This window comes from Equus caballus, chromosome 3 (genome assembly GCF_041296265.1).
Source record: "Equus caballus isolate H_3958 breed thoroughbred chromosome 3, TB-T2T, whole genome shotgun sequence".
NCBI classification, from domain to species: domain Eukaryota; kingdom Metazoa; phylum Chordata; class Mammalia; order Perissodactyla; family Equidae; genus Equus; species Equus caballus.
In genome coordinates, this window is record NC_091686.1 from 67575920 (window position 1) to 67596311 (window position 20392).

Consider the following 20392-nt stretch of genomic DNA (forward strand, 5'->3'; position numbering starts at 1 on the left):
CACAGACAACTTAACGTGATACCCATTCTTGCCGTTTCTGCTTTTCCAGGAATGCATTGAAATCTACGAGAGCAAGCCAGAGGACCAATGATAAATGCAGACCCAAAACTTCCTCTTACTCTTCCGGTCATTCATGTATTCATGTCTTCCCCCCAGTTATGTAATAAATACATTTTGGTTTACTTTGAAGATTTCTAGTAGCAGTGTAGAGAAAGTACCTAAATCTGCTTTTATTTAACTTAGGAACATTAACCGTGGTCATATATATTGAATTTCATCCAGTGTTGGTACCATTTGGTTCCTCCCACAATCTCCAACTCTCCTTCTATAGTATGTACGTTTCATTAGCCTAATGAAAATGCTTTGAACACTGAAATTTAAATCTCATGTAGAAGCCTGGATAATGGTTCCCCAAAGATGTCCTTGTCTTTATCCTCAGAACTTGTGAATATGTTACCTAACATTGTAAAAGGATCTTTACAGATGTGACTAACTTAGCGTCTTGCAATGGGAAGATTGTCCAGATTATCTTGAATAGGCCTTATAAAATCACAAAGATTCTTATGAAAGGGATACAGAAGGAGTCAGACTCAGACAGAAAGTGATGTGACAAAGCAGAAGGAGAGAAAGAAAGAGATAGGAAGAGGCTATGCTGATAGCTTTGAAGATGGAAGAAGATGGCCATGAGGTACAGAATTATCACTGCAAATAATCCATAATCAGTCTATAAATCAAAATTGGGGCGAGTGTATTATATGAGCTATCTTTGAGAACTATAGCCTGGAAGTGACCTTCACAAAGAAGGAAGAACTCCAAAGAAGCAGGGTATACAGAGTGGGTACATACTGTCTTAGGACAAGGAACATACGTCACTTATGACAGAAATCTCTCTTACTACAGTCATGAGATGTTTACTGGCACAGCAGGTCAGTGGTCACAAGGTGAATACAGCAGGTCAGCGGTCATGAGATGAGCTAGAGCAGGTTGGTAATTAATCCTTAGTTTCTGGGAAGAAATGCTTATCCTTAAAGAAATCCTTTTATGGGGAAAGGCAACATCCCTATCTTTAAGGGCATCGTTCTTGGCTTTAATACATTGTGTTTAAAGCAGATGTATGATGCATGTTCAACAGTCCATGTCAGGCCTTTCTGGAAAGACAAGGTCAGGTCAAATAAGTTTTAAACCAAATGGCTTCCTCATTTACTCCCATATATACTATTGATCTTCATTATTTCAACATTTTTCCCCTTTTGATCAATAATCCTCAACTCAATGTGAGAATACACAGATCATTACTAAGATATTTATATCCTTAAGACGGTGGTATTTGACCCTCAAAGGGTCCCTTAAGAAGAGGAAAGTAACCTTGCGACCCATGAACTGTTTTCACAGGATAATATTTTGGACATATAGTACAATGAGCATATGCTTTATGAGCCACTGTGGGAGAAAGTTTCCAAACATATTGCTTTCCCCATAAAATCATCTTTTCAGGTGCTCAATGGGTTAATTGATGTATATGCTGGCACAGTGGCAATTGTGCTCCAATAAGCACTATGGTTTATTATCTGGCCCGAATCGCATCTGCATAGTTATGTCAAAAATTCCTCCTTTCTCTTGCCATATTTGTTTCTCTTTTTCTCTGATTTCTTGAGCCTATCGAAGAAAATCTTTCACTTGGTTAGTAGAGTTAACAGAAAGCAGTGGACATTCTTGAGGCTGGACAGGATACTCAGTCCCATAATGTCCCTCCCTATCTTTGAAGTAATACCCATCTGTAAACCATTCTAAATAATAAAACACAGCTGTAGTCATTTTCCCCCTGTAGTACTAGAAGCAAGGTTGCAGGGTTAAGATAATGAGTAGTGTTTAGCCACATAATAAAACCTAAAAAGGTGTATCATCATTTACTTGACAATGCTTCCCATGCAATTTAACTACCAAATAAATCTAATTAGTTTAGTATCTTCCTCTTTATAGGAAGAGAGAAAAATTCTTTGAGAAGTCCCTGGAAACTGTCTTTTTAAGAGAGAGAAAATCAAATTCTAATTTTGCACTAGCTTACTTTTGATACTAAAACTCATTTACTTAATTAATTTATTCCGATCTTAGCCAACTTGAAACCATTCATAAAACTCTTCTCTCAAGATTCCCTTTCCTATATCTTTCTTTTGACATTCAGATTTTGTCCTATGCTTTTCCTTTTTTTTGACAAAATGCATTTCCATTTCATATATATCATAAATTCCATATAAAAATATATATATTTTACTGAAAACACATTTTATTTTCCTTGCATATTAATATACTTTCATTATTATTTTAGCAGTTTTAATTACATATATTAATTAGAATTTTTAACCCTTAGAAACCTTAATTACTAGCGAAAAATAAAGAAGTAAACAATTATGGACTGCCTTTTATATTAGTATTCTGTGACTTGGCAAATTTATAAATACTTTTCATAATTTCTAAAAACATATGCTACTCCATAGTACAATCTTTCAGTAAATCATAAGACACGTTTACTAATAGATCCAAACATCTTAATTTTCTCTGTAATAAGAAGACAAAAGTGGTAAACTTAAACTTGTTAAGCAGTTAATGGTTCTTTATTTTATCTTATTTGGAAATAATCTAGATATTCAATGAATTTTCCATCATTTAATTTGACCTAGCAATACTCTAAAGTTTTAAGTTACCAAAGAGATTTTAGCAGCTATTTTAAGTACACATGCCATAAAATGTAATTATCTCTAAAAGTTTATGTGTAAACTCTTGTCCCATTTACATCTACCTAAATCATTTCCTCTCACAAATTCTGGTTAGATCACCCACAAAAACTGCATGACACATTAGACAAAAGCAGCTATCATTTTAAGTTATTTTTGCTGACAAATTTTGGAACAGAGATAACATCAGCTTATTTGATTAATAACCCCAAGTAGAATGAAGGTTGCATGTCTACCTCATAACCAATCCTGATAATTCTGAAGACATGCTTATTGCAATCAAACCAACAAACTTAAATAAGATTTCATTTACCAAAGATTTTTGGGTCAATTTCTATTACAGCTATATAAGTGCTTACTTTTAGCCAATTGAATGGAACTCTTTTAGAAATTATAGAATTATAGATGGTAATTAGAATCAGTATCTGGAACTAGAAAAGTATGACATATATAACATATATATGGCACACACATAAACAACAGACAGATGCAACAAAGATTTTATAGCCTCTGTTTTCAAAATTTTCCTTAGAATTTTGGGCAAGGGTGCTTTCATAGCAGTCTGTATCTCCAAAACTTCTATCTTTTTTTTCTTCCAGTCTTAGGAATCTGAGATGGTCTAGATAATAGCTCCCAGAAAGGTCACAAGTTTCTTGAGAGAAACAGGGAGGTTAGTTGCTTATCAAAGGACCAACACACTCATCCAATTACATTATTCCCTCTGGGTACATAGTTATATCTTAATTTATGAAGAAAACAAAATCTTATCAGGCTTTGAATATCAGCTTCCAATTTGGCTAAATTTCTGATCGTGTTACTAAATCTTGTCAAATATCTTGTCAGGTTTCAGCTGGGACAAGCAGTAACTATTTCTGGCAGCATTAAACAACTCCATTAATTTTTTAATTTTAGTTTCCCCTTGATTGTTTGAGGGTAGCAGTTTCTCAGAAAATCTCTCAGAGTCTTGTTCACACTGAGTGGAGCTCATATTGGGTCCTCCTTGGAAGGTAGCCTGACTTAATAAGTGCACTTCTTAAATGATCTTACCTAATTTGAATGTTCCTTCTAATGGCCAATCTACAAGTTTTAGAGGCTCAAAGGAGCCCCACAATTGCCACTGTAATTTTAAATTATCCCAGGTTATCTTTATCCAAAGATCCAACCATTTACAGTTATCCCCATTTTGTTAAGCACTTGCAAGTATCACTGCATATGTATTGCATGTGAAGCCAGTCAGAGTTCCAGGGGGAGCCTGCCAATTCAGGAACTGGTCAGCTTTTAGAAGTGTGATTTCCTATTTTCTTGTAATTTAGTTTTACTATAAAGTCTGAACAATTTCTAAGGACTGTGTAGCGGGTCAGAAGGGTGCTGGTTGTGAGTGTCACTCCCTTAAAAAGGTCGTGAGCAGGGGCTGGCCCGGTGGTGCAGCAGTTAAGTTCGCATGTTCTGCTTCAGCAGCCCGGGGTTCACCCGTTCAAATCCCAGGTGTGGACACAGCACCACGTGGCAAGCCATGCTGTGGCAGGCAGGTGTCCTACATATAAAGTAGAGGAGGATGGGCATGGACATTAGCTCAGAGGAGTCTGCCTCAGCAAAAAGAGGAGGATTGGCAGCAGATGTTAGCTCAAGGCTAATCTTCCTCAGAAAAGGTCATGAACATTCTCTTGCATGTCTTGGTTTCTCCCATTGGCATTCTAAAACTACCATGGGGGCTCAGAGCACATGGACAACCGATCCTCAGATCCTCAGGTGTGCATCCCTGGACAACCTGTCAATTACTTAAAGCAAATGATCATGATGGAATCCCCTATGGGACTGCTGCGCATCGTGAGGCTCAACTTCAGACACTCCCACGAGGTTCTCAGGTGCCTGAGAACACTTTATGGTTGAGAGGAACTGGTGTCCCTTCTCTTTGAACTGAATGAGTTTTCAGTTTCTCATTTTGCTATTAAACAATTCGTTCAGACTTTATAGACACAATTCTTTCCAATGTAAAGCCAAATTAAAAAGGTCAGCCTCCCCTGTTTACTCTAAAGTTCCCCCTGGGCTTTCCTGGCCTAGAAAATTCCCCCTAGCTTCCTCTTACCTAGGATATGTACCAGTACCCCTGAAGACACCTAGTCTTAAGACTTGGCACAGCTCAAGTAAAAGTTCGGACGTACAACTTAAATAAGAAGGTCCTGGTTTCAGGAGAAACTCACAGAGGCACCTGAAGAATGCCGTGAAGCTGGAGGGAATCAATGGGCCCACCTAGTACCAAGCCCTGGTTCAAAGCAGATTCCAGGTGGTCTCCAGTGGGTTTCTCTGAAATTCTGCCTACCACACCATAAATGTCAATGTAAAATAACCAATAACCATTCTACATACAAGAGAGATAAGGTGAGCTTTACTTAAGCCAAAGTGAGGACTGTAATCCGAGAAGGGCTTTTCCTGAAAGGAAGAAAGCATTCCAGAAAAGCATGGTTTCCAGTACAGTCTTATACCTTTCTAGAACAAAGAACATCCATTAAACATACCCAGGATACATGTTCATCAAAGTTTCAAAGAGGTAGTCAGTTGCAAATTAGCAGGTTAACATGACCCTGATGTTGGGAAAGGGACTAACAGGACGAAGGACGGGAAGTATGCATTTTTATTTTAAGAGAGTGCATTCTTTAAAGGTTAAAGCAGATGCATAGTGCATGTTTGATAGCCGATAAGTTAGGCTTCTTTAGTTCAAGTCAAATTACTTTTGAACCCAAATAGTTACCCCATATACTTCATATGTGAAATAACCTTGTGACATCTTACCTCATTCATTCTGAGCACGTGCCACTGGAATTATGAAGACACTATTGTACTTGATTTTCAGGGAAGGATGTGGAGGCTCAGAGTGTTTCTTGTCTGCAGTTACCCAGTTGCTCAGAACAAGCCCGGGCGTGTACCCACCTTCCTCCTCCTGCTGAGGGCTGTAAAAGAGCCCAGGAAAAGGTCCTGAATCAGAGCCAAGCACACACCCTAGCTGGCCCTCCCCACATGTGCACAATCTTTCCTTCTTTTCAGATTTGGAGTGTGTTCCTTTCCAGGTGACTCAGAGCTTTATCATGAGATGACAGCCTTTGTTTCTATTGAGAAAGCTGGACATGCTCCTGTCATCCTGGGGCAATGGATAAATTCAATTTTATGGGCTCAAAAACATTTAAACTGTCACCCTACCTGTGAGGCATTGAAACAGCATTACACTTGGTGATTGTTATCTCTCCATGAAGGTTAGAAAATGAAGCACTTCTCAGTGAAACCTTTACACAGATGCAGCACTCAGCCACTCAATTTTTCTTTTCTTTTTTCCCCCCATTGTACAAATTGTTTGAGTTCTGAGGAAGAATCCACTTTACTACAATATAGTTCCCAACTTCATTAAGTGGCAAAAAAATGCATAATTGTTTGGAAAACCATTTAACAAAATAATTTCAATGAGAGCTCTTTTTAAAATATGTATGAACATTTGAAAAATTTTAAGGAGCTACAATTGAATAACAGGTTGGTATATTGGAACAAAATGAATATTTTATGCAAAATAGGGATTCAGGGTGGGGGCCTATAAGGACTTTGAAAAAGCATCAAAGATGCCTTCATGAATATCAGCGAAACAAAGAGGAGTGCCAGCTAGTGGCAGGTCTTAAATGAGTATGATCTACAGTTTGTTACAAATTTACAGCACTGGGGTATTCAGAATGAACAAAAAGTCAAAAAGTAAAAAACAAACCTAAGCAAGAAATGTTTGTGAAAAGCTTTATTTTCATGGTATTTGTAAAAATACATCAATAAATATTTAAACTTCTCTATTTCAAGACATAGAGAAATACTGCATAATTAACGCTAAACAAGGCATTATGCCTTACAAGGAAGACATAAAATGTCCAAGGGATATTTAGAACATCGTAGTTTTTAAAGCTTCAACATCAGACATGTTGACCACATACTGAAATTGCTACAATAAATAACAACTGACATTCTTCTCAACAGTACAAAAATAGATATACACATACATTCCCCTACCTGAACAGTGATCTATTTACTTGGATCTCTCCCATTATTTATCCCCAGCCTTTATCACAGTGCACATATAGTGTGGTCTCCCCCCTCAAACCCTCCCCCAAAATATTAGTTTAATAAATGTTCTTCAACATTTAAAATGCATGATCTGCAAATTAATAGTCAGGAGTGAACTAACTTTGATTTAACGTGAAAATAACCTTTTCACACAGTACAGTGAACCAGCAAACATTCAAATCTTTAAATATTAGAATGTTAATATACAAGCTTTGAAAAATAAATAAATAAATACTTATGTAAATAAATAGAAGAACTCTCATAAGAAACAAACACATTAAACACAGTCCAGGTGACCCCGAGAACTATTTGTTTCTCTTCTTTAAGGCTGCCAACAGCAACCAGTACACTTCCTCCTTTTCTCCAGGTTAGTTGGCGCTGCCCCTGTGATGAGAAAATGGTTGCGGTTAGCAGGACTCAAAAAGAATGACTGCAGAGCCCTGCATTTAATGGTACTACTTATACCACTGCTGCCCTGTGTGGCAGAAAATGCCAGGCTCCTGATGCCGTTTAATTAGGAATAGGGGGCCTGTGGTCACAACTGTATTATTAGCTTCAAAAAGCCAGGGCATAATGCTCAAAAAGTACATGCATGACATCCCTTAAGCCTCATAGCAAACCCCGTGAAGTAGTTATTATTATTTCCCCCATATTATTGCGATTCAGTGATTAAGTACTTTCCCTGGGGTTACAGGAAACTCACTTCTTTAGCATCTTTTCGATCATTTTCTTAACCATGGGGGCTTCAGGATTGAGACAAGTTTCCTGTCCATTCTTGAGAGTGGCTCTGCAGAGAGAAAGGAGAATGCACGTGAGGTAGGAGGTCGGGCTGGGGGCATCGGGACGGTACAGGTCACAAGGACAGTAGCAGCGGCGGCGCGCGGCAGCACTTACATGACTTCGGTTTGGGCGCAGTGGGAGCCCGCCGGCGTCACCTTCACGCTCTGGATGTTCTTGAGATGAATCCCCTGCACGGTCTGCAAGCACTGGCAGCGCAGTTCACTGACCACGGGGGCCCCTGCAGGGAGAACGGACTCGGTTAGCGTGACTGTTCCCCGATGGGCCCACCCGATCCCTGTCCCGCCCTTGGAACCCCAGGGCGCGAGGTCTCACCTGCCGCGTGCCGGGTGGCGGCGACCAGGAGAAGGAGCAGCAGCGCAGCCCGGAGGAGCCGGGGAGCGCAGGAGGCGGTGGCGGTGGCGGCGCGGGCCATGGGGCTCAGCTCAGACGGTCGGGGCGGCGGGGCCTGGAGCAGGAGAGCTGGCGGGATTGCTGGCGGAGCGAGCTCTGTGGCTCCCCGAGCCCGGCGCACCCCTTTTATCCATGATCGCGGCGGGAGAGCTCACAGCCCCGGGCCAGGGAAATTCCCGGACCTCCCGGTCTACCCCGGGTGCGGAAGGAAGCGCGGCCCCGCCCCTGGGTGAGGCGGGGTGCTGGGACCCGCCGGTGCCGCCTCATCGCGTGACTCTAACTCCGCGGGCTCGGGACTGTTCACTTCTCCTCCCCAAATCCCCAAAGGGAGAATGAGTCGCCTTGCAAGAGGCGGTGTCACTTGTTACGGAGACATGCGTCCTGAGGAACGTTAGTTTATCAGCATTGGGGGAATTAAGGGGGGGAAGAGGTGGGGAAAGGCGGGGAGAACGGATTTTTCACTTATTACGTACGCGTAAATATCTTCTGACGATGAGATGATTTTGTTTACGTCTGCATAGATACACTCTGTTAAAAATACATCAGTCATCTTAGATTATACATAAGAATGTTCTCTTTGTTCCTGGTATTCCACAAGAACAAATAATTCACATTTGGTGTTATGTCATCTCACAGGGGCAGGGGATGACCAGAGTCAAAAGTTTAATTGTGTTTAATTTAGCATAAAGTGTCGTAATCCTACATAGTTTACTTCCTCTGTGAAATTCTGGAACTTCCAGAGCTCGAGTAAATCCAGAGTACCACCTTTTTGGTGTAGAGGGCGTTGATTAATCCATGAAATAAGGGGCTGGTGGTCATTTTGGAGTTTTTGAGGGGAGAGAAAGCTGCGTTGAGTCGCAGGGTCTACAGTTTGTAGTTTTGTCCAAGCACAAAAATTGTCATAGGCATATGAGATCTGATGGCTAGTGGGAGTAGCGCCCTTTGCTCATTTAAGCCGCAAAGAGGCGTGTTCCTGTGTCATGTCAAAGTGCTGGATCTCGAATCTAATCCCACTTCCTTGTTTAATGGACACAAATCTCATTCATTTCCATATTATATGGACTTTCTTGCCTCTAGGGATTTGATTTCCTTTCTGGAGAAATAATTGCGATCATGTTTTGTTTCTACTGATTTCTAATAAAAGATTTCAAGCTGTTAACTCGAGCCTTTGTCATTCAGTAGCTCATTTTTTCACCGTCAGTTTTAATGTCCTTTATTGGATTATGTGTAGGTTTCAGATGGTGTAGGTGTGACTCTGGATGCAGACGAGCGAGAGGTATGGGGGGACCAGTGGAAAGGTGTGTGCGCTGGGGCGGAACCTATAGATGTGCCAGGGGAGGAATTTCAGCTCTGCCAGTTGTGGGTACGTGACATTTAACCTGTCTATGCCTTAGTTTTTCATCTGTAAAATGGAGATAAACGGTAGTATCCACTTCAATTAGGTTATCATGGATAAATGTGTTAACATTTGTAAGACACCAGCACACATTACATGCTATAAATAATTTTTAAATAAATAAAATAGAAATTGCTTTTTCCATATTACTAAGTTAAAACTCACCTGGGATAAAAATCCTTGTACAAAGAGAAAAGAAGTTTTGCAAAAAACCCCCACAAAAACCAAAAACGCCTCCAATATAAAATGTTTATATTAGTTTTTTCCTCAAGAGAAAATTTAGAATGAATTTTTGTCTATTTTAATTATCAGGTAATTTTATAAAGCTAGTTTTAGTATTTTCTACTACAAAATGTGAATAAAAGTAAAGATGTCCCATCTCAATTATTAGAAAAGATTATAAATGACTATATTGTAAATAAAGATTTGTCTTTATAGTTTTTTTTTCAGTATTCATCAGTACAGTCCTGTGAAAAAGAACAGGAATTAAAATTTTTCTTTAAAAGGAGTAGGAAATGAAAGATGACCTAAAGTTTATAATATACAAGTAACTCGGTAGTAGTTGAGAATTTGTATAGACACTGCTTGTTTTTCTGGGATTCTTAGTTGGAAATACTGTGTTTTCTTGAAATAATCAGTAGCTCAGAAATCTACTCTAATAGCCATTCCTTGAAAGTTAAAAATATAGTTTTATTTTTCTCATTATAGATGTATATCTTTTTATTACAAAAAATTTATGAAAGACAGAAAACATGAAGAGATTGCTGTTCAGACATTTTAATGTTTGTCCAAGGAGCAAACCTTAGCAGATCTTTCCTTTTTCTTCAACATCCCTAGTAACTGACATATATATGTATAAAACCCACTTAGTCTGCTCAACTGCCCCATGAAATGGTTACTGGTTTTTTCTCCACAAGGAAACTCACGGGCCGGGAATTTAAGTAATTTGCCAAGGTCTCGCAGTTAATATAATTCAGAATTTGAGTTCCAGGCAGTGCAACTTTAACCACTACACAATAATTTTTTTTTTCTGAGACAAATGACAACTTCAGAAGGGCAGTTTTGTTTTGTTTAAATATGTTTGCTATCTTCCTGCTTGAATAGGTCAAGTTCACCTTTTCTAAAGCGTAGAAGTAGCAAACTACTCAGAAGTCTCTAGTGTTTTATTCCACTAACAGCAAGGGTTTTCTTTTGTGGTATGAATATGATATAATTAAATTTAATAAAATCCATATCTATTCATCTGTCTGTCTGATTTTCCAAATCAGTCGACTTCACCTCCCAAATCCGGTCAGAGGGAACGAAGACTCCACCCTGGGAGCTTCCAGAAGGGGAACTGAGCATTTTAGTCAGCACTTATTTGCTGAAATAAAGGTCACAATTTTCTGCTGACTCAGCTTGGGCACTTCGTCATGTTTAAATAACTGAAATATTTTGCCGTCAGCATTATCAAGAGGTTACTCAGAACTTTACTCTTTTTATGACTTAAGAAAACAGAAAATGTTTTCCCTAATGCTTTCCAGATCCAACTCAAAGTATTGGCGTAAACGAACACTCAAGGTGAATGAATAGAGCATCAAAAAATTTACAGTAGGAGCCGAAAGGATGAAGCATTTCAAGAAGCAGCCTCATATTTGTAGAATTATCTATAACTTCATGTCTAAGACTTTCTTGACACACATCTTACAAAAGAAAGGTGTTTTCCTACCTCATGATATATTAATTCTCATAATTCCTAAAAGCCTCATATTTATTTTTCAGAAAATTTAAAAAGCAGTGGTGTTCCGAAGCCTACTAAAATAATCCAATTCTTTCTTGTTTTAACAAGTGTCTTCCCTAGCTAATTAGTCATTTTATGAGCTGAATGACAGATTTGTATGCCCGAACTTTAAACTATTGCAATTACCAATCTTAAAATAGAGCCATCCCTAAAATAAAAGCGTTGGTTGCTAGATCCCATTTTGAGCTACCGTATTTACTGCATCTTGCAGATTTGATTGACACAGTCTAATCTGCCTTTAAAATTCAGAGTTGCTGCTGCATCCTGAGACAATGGAGCCGCAGGAATGGGCAGTGCAGTGCTGCAGTCCCCATTCTGGCCTTGGGAAATTGTGCTGTCACAACTGCCAACCCTATTTTATTACAATCACTGCTTCTGGTAGAATGTCTCTGGCTCTGAGGGAAGAAGAATGAAGATGCCTGAATGTGGCATTCAATCCCTGGATCCATCCACTTCTTCAGTTCAGAACAGTTTGTCCAAGGTCAATGTCATCCACCTGGTCCAGTCTCTAGGACATTTGTCATTTCTGCCTGGCTTGAGTTCCTCTTCCTTCTTCTGGTTACAGAACCTTGGTTTTCCTTTGGGAACCGTCTCTTCTTTCTCCCAGTCTGGGCAATGCAGGCAGAGTGACTCTGTTTCAAAGCTCCAGGAGTGGGCTGATGACCCAAAGTAGTATTGGTCAATTTTTCCAGTTTGAGTCCAATCCCTAGCCACTCTTGGGTTGGGCAAGTGACCTAAGCCTGGCCAAGTCAGAAAAATTCCCTGGAGTCCTTTTTGTCAGAAAATAGTTGGAAAAACAAGCCGTTGCTTCCTGCTGAGTTATATCTGGTAGAACAGAAGCTTGGGGCTTTGCCAATGCTTGAGGAGAGCTTGCCTGAAATGAAGCCAGCACGGAGAAAAGCAGCCTGAGCTGGAGAGAGACCGAAGGGAATTTTTGAACTGCAGCAAGCAGCTTTGTCTCATCTGCTCATCAGACTTTCTATTTGATAGGTCAAGTGATTTTCCTTTTCATCAAGCCAATTTGAGTTGGATTTTTGTTGCTGACTCCACTTACTGCTAGAGTTATCTTTCTAACCAGAAGGCATTTCAACTTGAATTTAACTCCTTTCTTTCTTTAATTGTTTCAGCATTTTCATTGATCATTTCCTCAGCATTTACAAGGTGTGATCGAAGTTAGGTGTCAGGGATACAAGGAGGAATAAGATAGACTCTGCTATCCTCTAATTCTCAATGCAATTGGGGAGATGAAATGTACAAATAGAAAATTTTAGAAAAGCCTGGTGAAAAATTAAAAATAGATCTACCATATGATCCAGCAATTCCACTTCTGGGTATATACACCAAGGAAATGAAAACAGGATATCAAAGAGATATGTGTACTCCCATGTTGGTTGCAGTATTATTCACAATACCCAAGATATAGAAACAACCTAAGCGCCCATCAACAGATGAATGGATAAAGAAGATGGTGATATATATATATACATACAGACACTATATATATATACACAAAGATACATACACAATAGAGTATTATTCAGCCATGAGAAAGAAGGACATCCTGCCATTTGTGACAACATGGATGGACCTTGAGGACATTATGCTAAGAGAGATAAGTCAGACAGAGAAAGACAAGTACTGTATGATGTCATTTGTATGTGAAATCTAAAAAAGCCAAAAGCATAAAAACAAGCAGTAAAATGGTGATTACCGGGGGATGAGGGTGGGAGGGTAGGGCAGATGCTATTTAAGGGTACAAACTTGCAATGAGTAGTAAATAAATCATAGAGATCTAACGCACAGTGAAATGTATATAGACAACAATATTGTATTAGAATCATCAGACTTGTTAAGAGACCAGATCTTAATTATTCCAACCACTAAAATGAAATGATAATTATGTGACGTGATAGAGGTGCTAATTATTGCCTATGGCAGTCATATTATAATGTATAAATGTATCAGGGTTTTTTTAAGTGTGGTAAATACCACTGTAAATCATTCCTGAGGTGTTAGGAGCAAGGAGGGGCACCTAATCCAACTCTTAGAGAGCGGGTTTGTGAGAGATTGTCAGAGAAGTTTTCTTGAAAGAGGTGCTCACTCATGTGAATCTTAAAGATGAGGAGGAATTTCCCAGGTAAATGAGAGCACTGAGGGGCAGAGGACATTCCAAGAGAGGGCCAAGTGAGCAAAGCCGTGGCTATTGGAAAGAGCAGGATGAGGCTAGGAGTAGCAAGAAGCTCATATAGCTGGTGCTCATTCTGTCAGTAGGGAGAGAGGAGAGAATGAGGCAGGAGGAGGTGGCAGGGCTGGGACACTGGAGGCCATGTGCCCCTAAGATCCTGCTTGTCTGTCAGGACCCAGTTTGTATGTTACGTCCTCTGGCAAGCCTCTACGTGTATCTCAAGGTGTTTCCATGGCCCTCTTGCACAGACCACACTGTGACCTTTATTGGCAGTCTACCATGGGGAAGTCTGGAGTAACCTAAAGATTCAGGGCATGTCCAGAAAATGAGAGGAAAATAGATATAAAATTCAAACGACATTTATTATGCACACACAACATACAAGAGACTGTGGTCAGTTTTGCAAAAAACACATAGTGGATAAAACTGAAACTCCAAATGTGTTGCTCTTCTTCCATGTCTAACTGCGTACTTCCTTCTGCAATGCAGCTGGTCTTTTCTTCTGTTCCCATAGTAAAGCCGTCTTGATGAATTCAGCAATCTATAATTATTTAAGGACATTTCAATTAACAGTGAGCACCATTCACTATATTAGATTTGGGCATTATTCCAAGGCTTCTAAAAGAATGGATTTCGATATAAACTTTGTATTTCCATTTTCTTAAGATTATATTTTAAACTTTTGTGGAAGCAGTAAAGAATAATTAAATTATCTTATATATGATATAAACCAAACAAATACAGGAACGCCAAAATTACAAAAGAATATGTCAAGAAATAAATAAAGGAAATGAGGAAATGTCTCTATGGAAATATGGTTGTAACGGATGAAAACAACATGATGACCCTGTTTGATGCTTCCTGTATTATGGAAGCAAAATTTAGGAAGTTGAGATGAGTTATAAACCACAGCAACCATATTACACACTGTATGGATACATTTTCCAGCTAGAAAAATTGCAAGTCATCATAAAAACCTTGATGACCAAAGAATGTCCTCTGTAATGTTTCAACATTTTGAAATTTGTGAATATGTTCTTTATGGCCCATATATGGTCTCTTTTAGAAAATATTCCCTGTGTGATTTATGCAGTTGTTGGGTGAAGTGTCCGTATATGTCACTCAGGCCAGTTTGTTGATCTGTTGCTTAACTCTTCTATACTGTTATTGATTCTTTACTGCTTTGCCTATTCAGCATTGAAACAGTTGCCAGAATCTTTAACAATGATTACGTTTTCATCTAGCGTTCTTTTTAATTTCTCTCCATTTTGCTTTATGTAATTTGATAGTATTTTACTTAGTTCATAAAATTTTAGAATTATTTTGTCATTTGTAAAATTGCCCTCTGTTTACTTTGAATCAGCCTTCTTTGTCTCTGACTGCTTCTTTCCTTAATCCTTAATATATTAATTAGGCCTTAATTAATATGTCAGGTATTAACTAATATATTAATAATTTATATTAATAGATTAATACTTATTAATAAGTAATTAATATATCCATGCCAGATTTCTTTCAGTTAGTTTTTGTATGATATAACACTTTCTTTTTATTTATTTATTTATTCACTTATTTATTTTATTGAGGTCACATTAGTTTATAACATTATAAAATTTCAGGTGTACATGGTTATATTTTGACTTCTGTATTGATGGCATTATGTTCACCACCAGATATCTAGTTACCATCCATGACCAAAAACATGTGCCCCTTTACTCCTTTTGCCCTCCCCCATCCCCTTCCCCTCTGATAACCACCAATCTGTCCTCTGTGTCTATGTTTTTGTTTGTTTATTTGCCACATATGAGTGAAGCCACATGGTAATTGTCTTTCTCCATCTGAATTATTTCACTTAACATGATACCCTCAAGGTCCATCCATGTTGTCACAAATAGCACAGTTTTGTCTTTTTTACGGCTGAATAATGTTCCATTGTATATATATATATACCACGTCTTCTTTAACCATTCATCTGTGGATGGGTGCTTGGGTTGCTTCCAGGTCTTGGCTATTGTGAATAATGCTGCAGTGAACATAGGGGTGTGTATATCTTTTCAAATTAGTGTTTTCATGTTCTTTGGGTTAATACTGAGAAGTGGAATAGCTGGATCATATAGTAGTTCTATTTTTAATTTTTTGAGAAATCTCCATACTGTTTTCCTAGTGGCTGCACCAGTTTACATTACCACCAGCAGTGTTTGAGGGTTTCTTTTTCTCCACAGCCTCTCCAACACTTGTTATATCTTATTAATATATATAAAACTTTCAATTCTTTTAATTTCAAGTTGTGTTCTAATATTTAAAGTGTGTCCTTTTTAAGCAGTATAGATTTTCTGTCTTATTTATACAGTCTGATAACTTTTGAGTTTTATTTAGACTGTTTATTCTGTTTAAATTTACTCTAATTCTTAGTATAGTTGGATTTAAGTCTACTATCTTGCTATTCTATATAGCCTTTCTTTTTTTAAATAAACTTTAAATTTGTAATAATTTTAGATTTACGAAAAATTTGTTAATATGGTACAGAAAGTTCCTTTGGCTCTTTTGCCCAGTATCATCTAATGTTGACATCTTACATAATTATTGTACATTTGTCAAAACTAAGAAATTAGCTCTGGTACGTTATGTTAACTAAACTTGATTTAGACATCACCAGTTTTCATTGCTGTCCGTTTTCTATTCCACGATCTAATCCTGAATACCACATTGCATTTAGTCATCACTTCTCCTTTGTCTTCTCTGATCTGTGATGGATTCTCAGCTTTGTTTTGTTTTTCACGACTCTGACACAATTTTGAGGAATACTTGTTAGATATTTTGTAGACTGTTCCTGAATTTGCTTTTTATGATGATTTTCTCCTGATTATACTGGGCATATGAGTTTTCCAGAAGACTATCATAGAGATGAAGTGCCCTTCTCATCATACCATGTGGAAGGAATGCATGATGTTCACACGACATAACTGGTGATAATAATCTTAGTCTTTTGGTTAAGATGGTATCTGCCAGATTTCTCCACTGTAATATTATAGTTTTTCCCTTTTCCTAATCTCTTCTTCAGAAGTAAGTCGCAAAACCCAGGCCATACTCACGTGGGGAGGGGAATTAAGCTCCATCTTCAAGAGGAGAGAGATTCTACTTAAATTATTAGGCATTCTTCTGTAAGGAAGATTTGTCCTTTCCCCTGCTTTCCTGTTATTTTGTTCCTTTACTCCTTCATTTCTGCCTTCTTTTGTGTTATTTGGATATTTTCTTTTATTCCATTTTATCACCTTTTTCACTTTTTTGTTTTTGAGGAAGATTAGCCCTGAGCTAACATCTGCCACCAATCTTCCTCTTTTTGCTGAGGAAGACTGGCCCTGAGCTAACATCTGTGCCCATCTTCCTCAGCTTGATATGTGGGATGCCTGCCACAGCATGGCTTGCCAAGCGGTGCCATGTCTGCACCCATGATCCGAACCAGGGAACCCTGGGCCACCAAAGTGGAATGTGTGAACTTAACCGCTGTGCCACTGGGCCGGCCCCTCCTTTTTGATTTTTAAATCCAAAGTTTTGCATTTCCTTCTTAGTGGTTATCCTAGCAATTACAATATATATTCTTGCTACATTACAATTTTCTTAAGTTAATATTTTCTCCAACAATTGAAGAAACATATTCTAAACCCCTCTATCTCCCTACCTGTCCTTTATGCTATTTTTGTCATTATTTTACTTTCCAGTGTGTATCTCCATAGATCATTATTATTGCTGTTTTAAATAGCATAAATTGTTTGAGTTCTGAGGAAGAATCCACTTTTCTGCCTTTTGCTCCCTGCCTCAATAAAAGGAACAGAATTTATTTGCATAATTGTTTGAAAACCACTTACTAAAAATATTTGTGGGATCCCTTGTTAAAATACTGATAAAAATTCAAGTTTATAAAGAAGTAATTTTGAATAATGAACTGGTCAGCAATATTTTACATAAAACTGGGATTCTTAAGATGGTTGGGGAAGGCAGTGTGTCAAACACTCCTTCCTAAGTACGAGAAATGTATGGGAAGTAACAGTCCGGAGCAGGTGTAAAGTTAGGCATGACCTACAGTCTGTGCAATACCTTGGGCAGCCATGAGGAACTAAAGATCATAAAGAATAAAACAAAACCCAAGCATGCTATTTTTTACAAAACTTTTATTTTCATGTCACTTGTAAAAATATAACAGCACTTTTAACTTCTCTGTTCCAAGATAGAGAAACATTGCATAATGAATATCAAACCAGGCATTATGCCCTACAAGCAAGACATAAAATGTCTAAGGGAAGCTTCAACATAAAAATGTTGACCACATAATGTGAAATAATTTCAATAAATAGCAACTGACCTGCTTTTAAACAAATACAAAAAAAGATGTGCACACACTTTGTCTGACTCTAATAGTGATCTTGCTGTCTAATTGCTTGGAGCCCCCTCTCCCAACCCACACCCCCCACCTCCATCACAGTGCCTGGCACTCAGTGCTCTCCTGATATGTATCAGTTTAATGAGACACTTAAAACCCATCATCTTCAAATTAAATAGCAATCAGGACTGATTATATTTGATTAAACATATTCTCATTTTTAAATACTAACATATAAAATATTAAAATACAAGCTTTGAAAAATAAATACATACATACATATATAAATAGAATTCTCACACAAAATAGTCAAACACACTAAACCCTTTCTAAGTGTTGCCATAAGACAATTGTTCTCTTCTTCGTTTTCAGTGCCAATAAGGGCAGGGACCACTTTTCAGGAATCGCCACCAAAGAGCTTCTTTCTTCTCTCAAGGTCAGTTGGTGCTGCCTCTGTAATGATAACAAGGTTATGTTACAGGCACTGAGGAAAGCTGTTTTTTTTCTCACACTGGCCCCTAGGCTGAAAGGATTTCTGCATGCAAATCCTTGGCCCAGCCCTGCATCCAGAGAAGGTCCCGCTCTACCTATTGCCCTGTATGGCAGAGAACTTGCTCTTCCTTTGCGAAAAAGTGGGGCTGTGGAGTCAAATCTATTATTAGCTTGAAAAAGCTCACTGACTGCCACGTTGGGTTAAAGATTTACATGCATGACCTCGGTTAAGCCTCATATAACAAACACATGGAATAGCTACTATTATCTACCCCACTTTGCTAAGGAAGAAAGGATTAAAAACTCTCACAGGGATCCTAGACTTGAACTCAGGGAGGTCTCACTGCAAACTCCTTGCTCCTCACCACTGAGATTTAGAGGCCCATGCTGCCCAAAAGCAAGAGTTCCACTTGTCAAGTCTGAAGCCCATTAGGGACTGGGGTAAACATTGTTGTTCCTTAATGGGTAGGAGCCATTTTAGCATCATTGCCTAAAGCTACATAATCTTTCAGAAATACATGTTTACCCACACTCATTTAAATGGAGATGGAGAGATGGGGATGGAGGGCATCGGAAATACACTTCTGGCGTTAGAGCAGATAATGACTTCAATAGCAAATTTAATTGTAAAATAATGATTTTCAGTTCTTCAGCTAAACCCTGGTTCTCTGATATAATTTTCAAGAGGCAGATACCAGTATTTGTGACCAATGGTTCTTGTCACATGTGTGAATAAAAACCATAACTCACTTGTTTAGCATCCTATCGATCATTTTCTTAACCATGGGGGCTGCGGGGTTGAGGCAAGCTTTCTGTCCATTTTTGAGAGTGGCTCTGCAGAGAGAAGGAAAAATGCACGTGAGGCAGGAAGTGGGGATCAGGTAGAGTGGGGGGCATCGGGACGGTGGAGGTGACAAGGACGGTAGCAGCGGCGGCTCGTGGTGGCACTTACATGACTTCGGTTTGGGCGCAGTGGGAGCCCGCCGGCGTCACCTTCACGCTCTGGATGTTCTTTTGGTGAATCCCCTGCACGGTCTGCAAGCACTGGCAGCGCAGTTCACTGACCACGGGGGCCCCTGCAGGGAGAAAGGACTCGGTTAGCGTGACTATCCCCCGGTGGGTGCACCCGATCCCTGTCCCGCCCTTGGAATCCCAGGGCGCCAGGTCTCACCTGCCGCGTGCCGGGTGGCGGCGACCAGGAGCAGGAGCAGCAGCGCAGCCCGGAGGAGCCGGGGAGCGCAGGAGGCGGTGGCGGTGGCGGTGGCGGTGGCGGCGCGGGCCATGGGGCTCAGCTCAGACGGTCGGGGCGGCGGGGCCTGGAGCGGGAGAGCTAGCAGGATTGCTGGCGGAGCGAGCTCTGTGGCTCCCCGAGCCCGGCGCACCCCTTTTATCCACGATCGGGGCGGGAGAGCTCACAGCCCCGGGCCAGGGAAATTCCCGGACCTCCAGGTCTCTCCCGGGTGCGGCCCCGCCCCTGGGTGGAGCGGAGTTGGGAGACCCGCGGGTGCCGCCCCACCGCGTGTCCTCTCTCGGGTGACTGTAACTGCGGGGACTCGAGACTGTTCACTTCCCGCCCGAAATCCCCAAAGAGGGAGTGAGTCGCAGCCATCCTGGAGCTCTGTCTGCGAGGGGGGACCGTGGGAGCCGAGTGACCCCTGGTCGCCAGGCGAGGAGGGTCAGACCCGTTAGACTGATGTAGGGACTGCTCCACATCTTTAAGGAAGACAGTTACTTTTCTTAAAGACATCTCAGTTGCTGAGATTGAAAAAGTTGAGGCGAGAATGGCAGCCTATCGATCCTCTTTTCTCTTTCATTTGGGTTTTGCAGATTTTATTCATTTATGAAATAAGCTCACTCTTTAAAAATACATCTGTCATCTCAGATTACATGTAAGAACATGTGTCTTGTTCCTAGTGTTTTATGATCTCAAATAAATCACACTTAGTGCCATGTTTTTCTGCGTTGGGATGGGTGGTAGGGTGAGGGGACAAACCACGGCCACAGGTTACTGTTTATTTTAGGACACAGTGCTGTACTCTTTCATCCTTACTTTCTTTGAAATTCTGAGACTTCCCAAACTCTAGCAATTCTTGGAGCAGCAACTTTTTATTGTATAAGAGGCTGTGTTTTCATTCATGACACTCAT

General features: G+C 39.7%; 2 protein-coding genes across 2 annotated transcripts; both read right to left on the reverse strand.

Moving 5' to 3' along the window:
* Window positions 1-6489: 6489 nt before the first annotated feature.
* CXCL1 (chemokine (C-X-C motif) ligand 1 (melanoma growth stimulating activity, alpha)) lies at window positions 6490-8115 on the reverse strand. Its single transcript, NM_001309480.1, is given in 4 exon segments — window positions 6490-7208; window positions 7528-7611; window positions 7719-7842; window positions 7938-8115. Coding segments are annotated over 4 exon segments (324 nt in total). The 5' UTR covers window positions 8038-8115; the 3' UTR covers window positions 6490-7192.
* Window positions 8116-17530: 9415 nt separating this feature from the next.
* On the reverse strand, window positions 17531-19608 carry MIP-2BETA (CXCL3). Its single transcript, NM_001143793.3, is given in 4 exon segments — window positions 17531-18207; window positions 18997-19080; window positions 19199-19322; window positions 19418-19608. Coding segments are annotated over 4 exon segments (336 nt in total). The 5' UTR covers window positions 19530-19608; the 3' UTR covers window positions 17531-18191.
* Window positions 19609-20392: the final 784 nt, after the last annotated feature.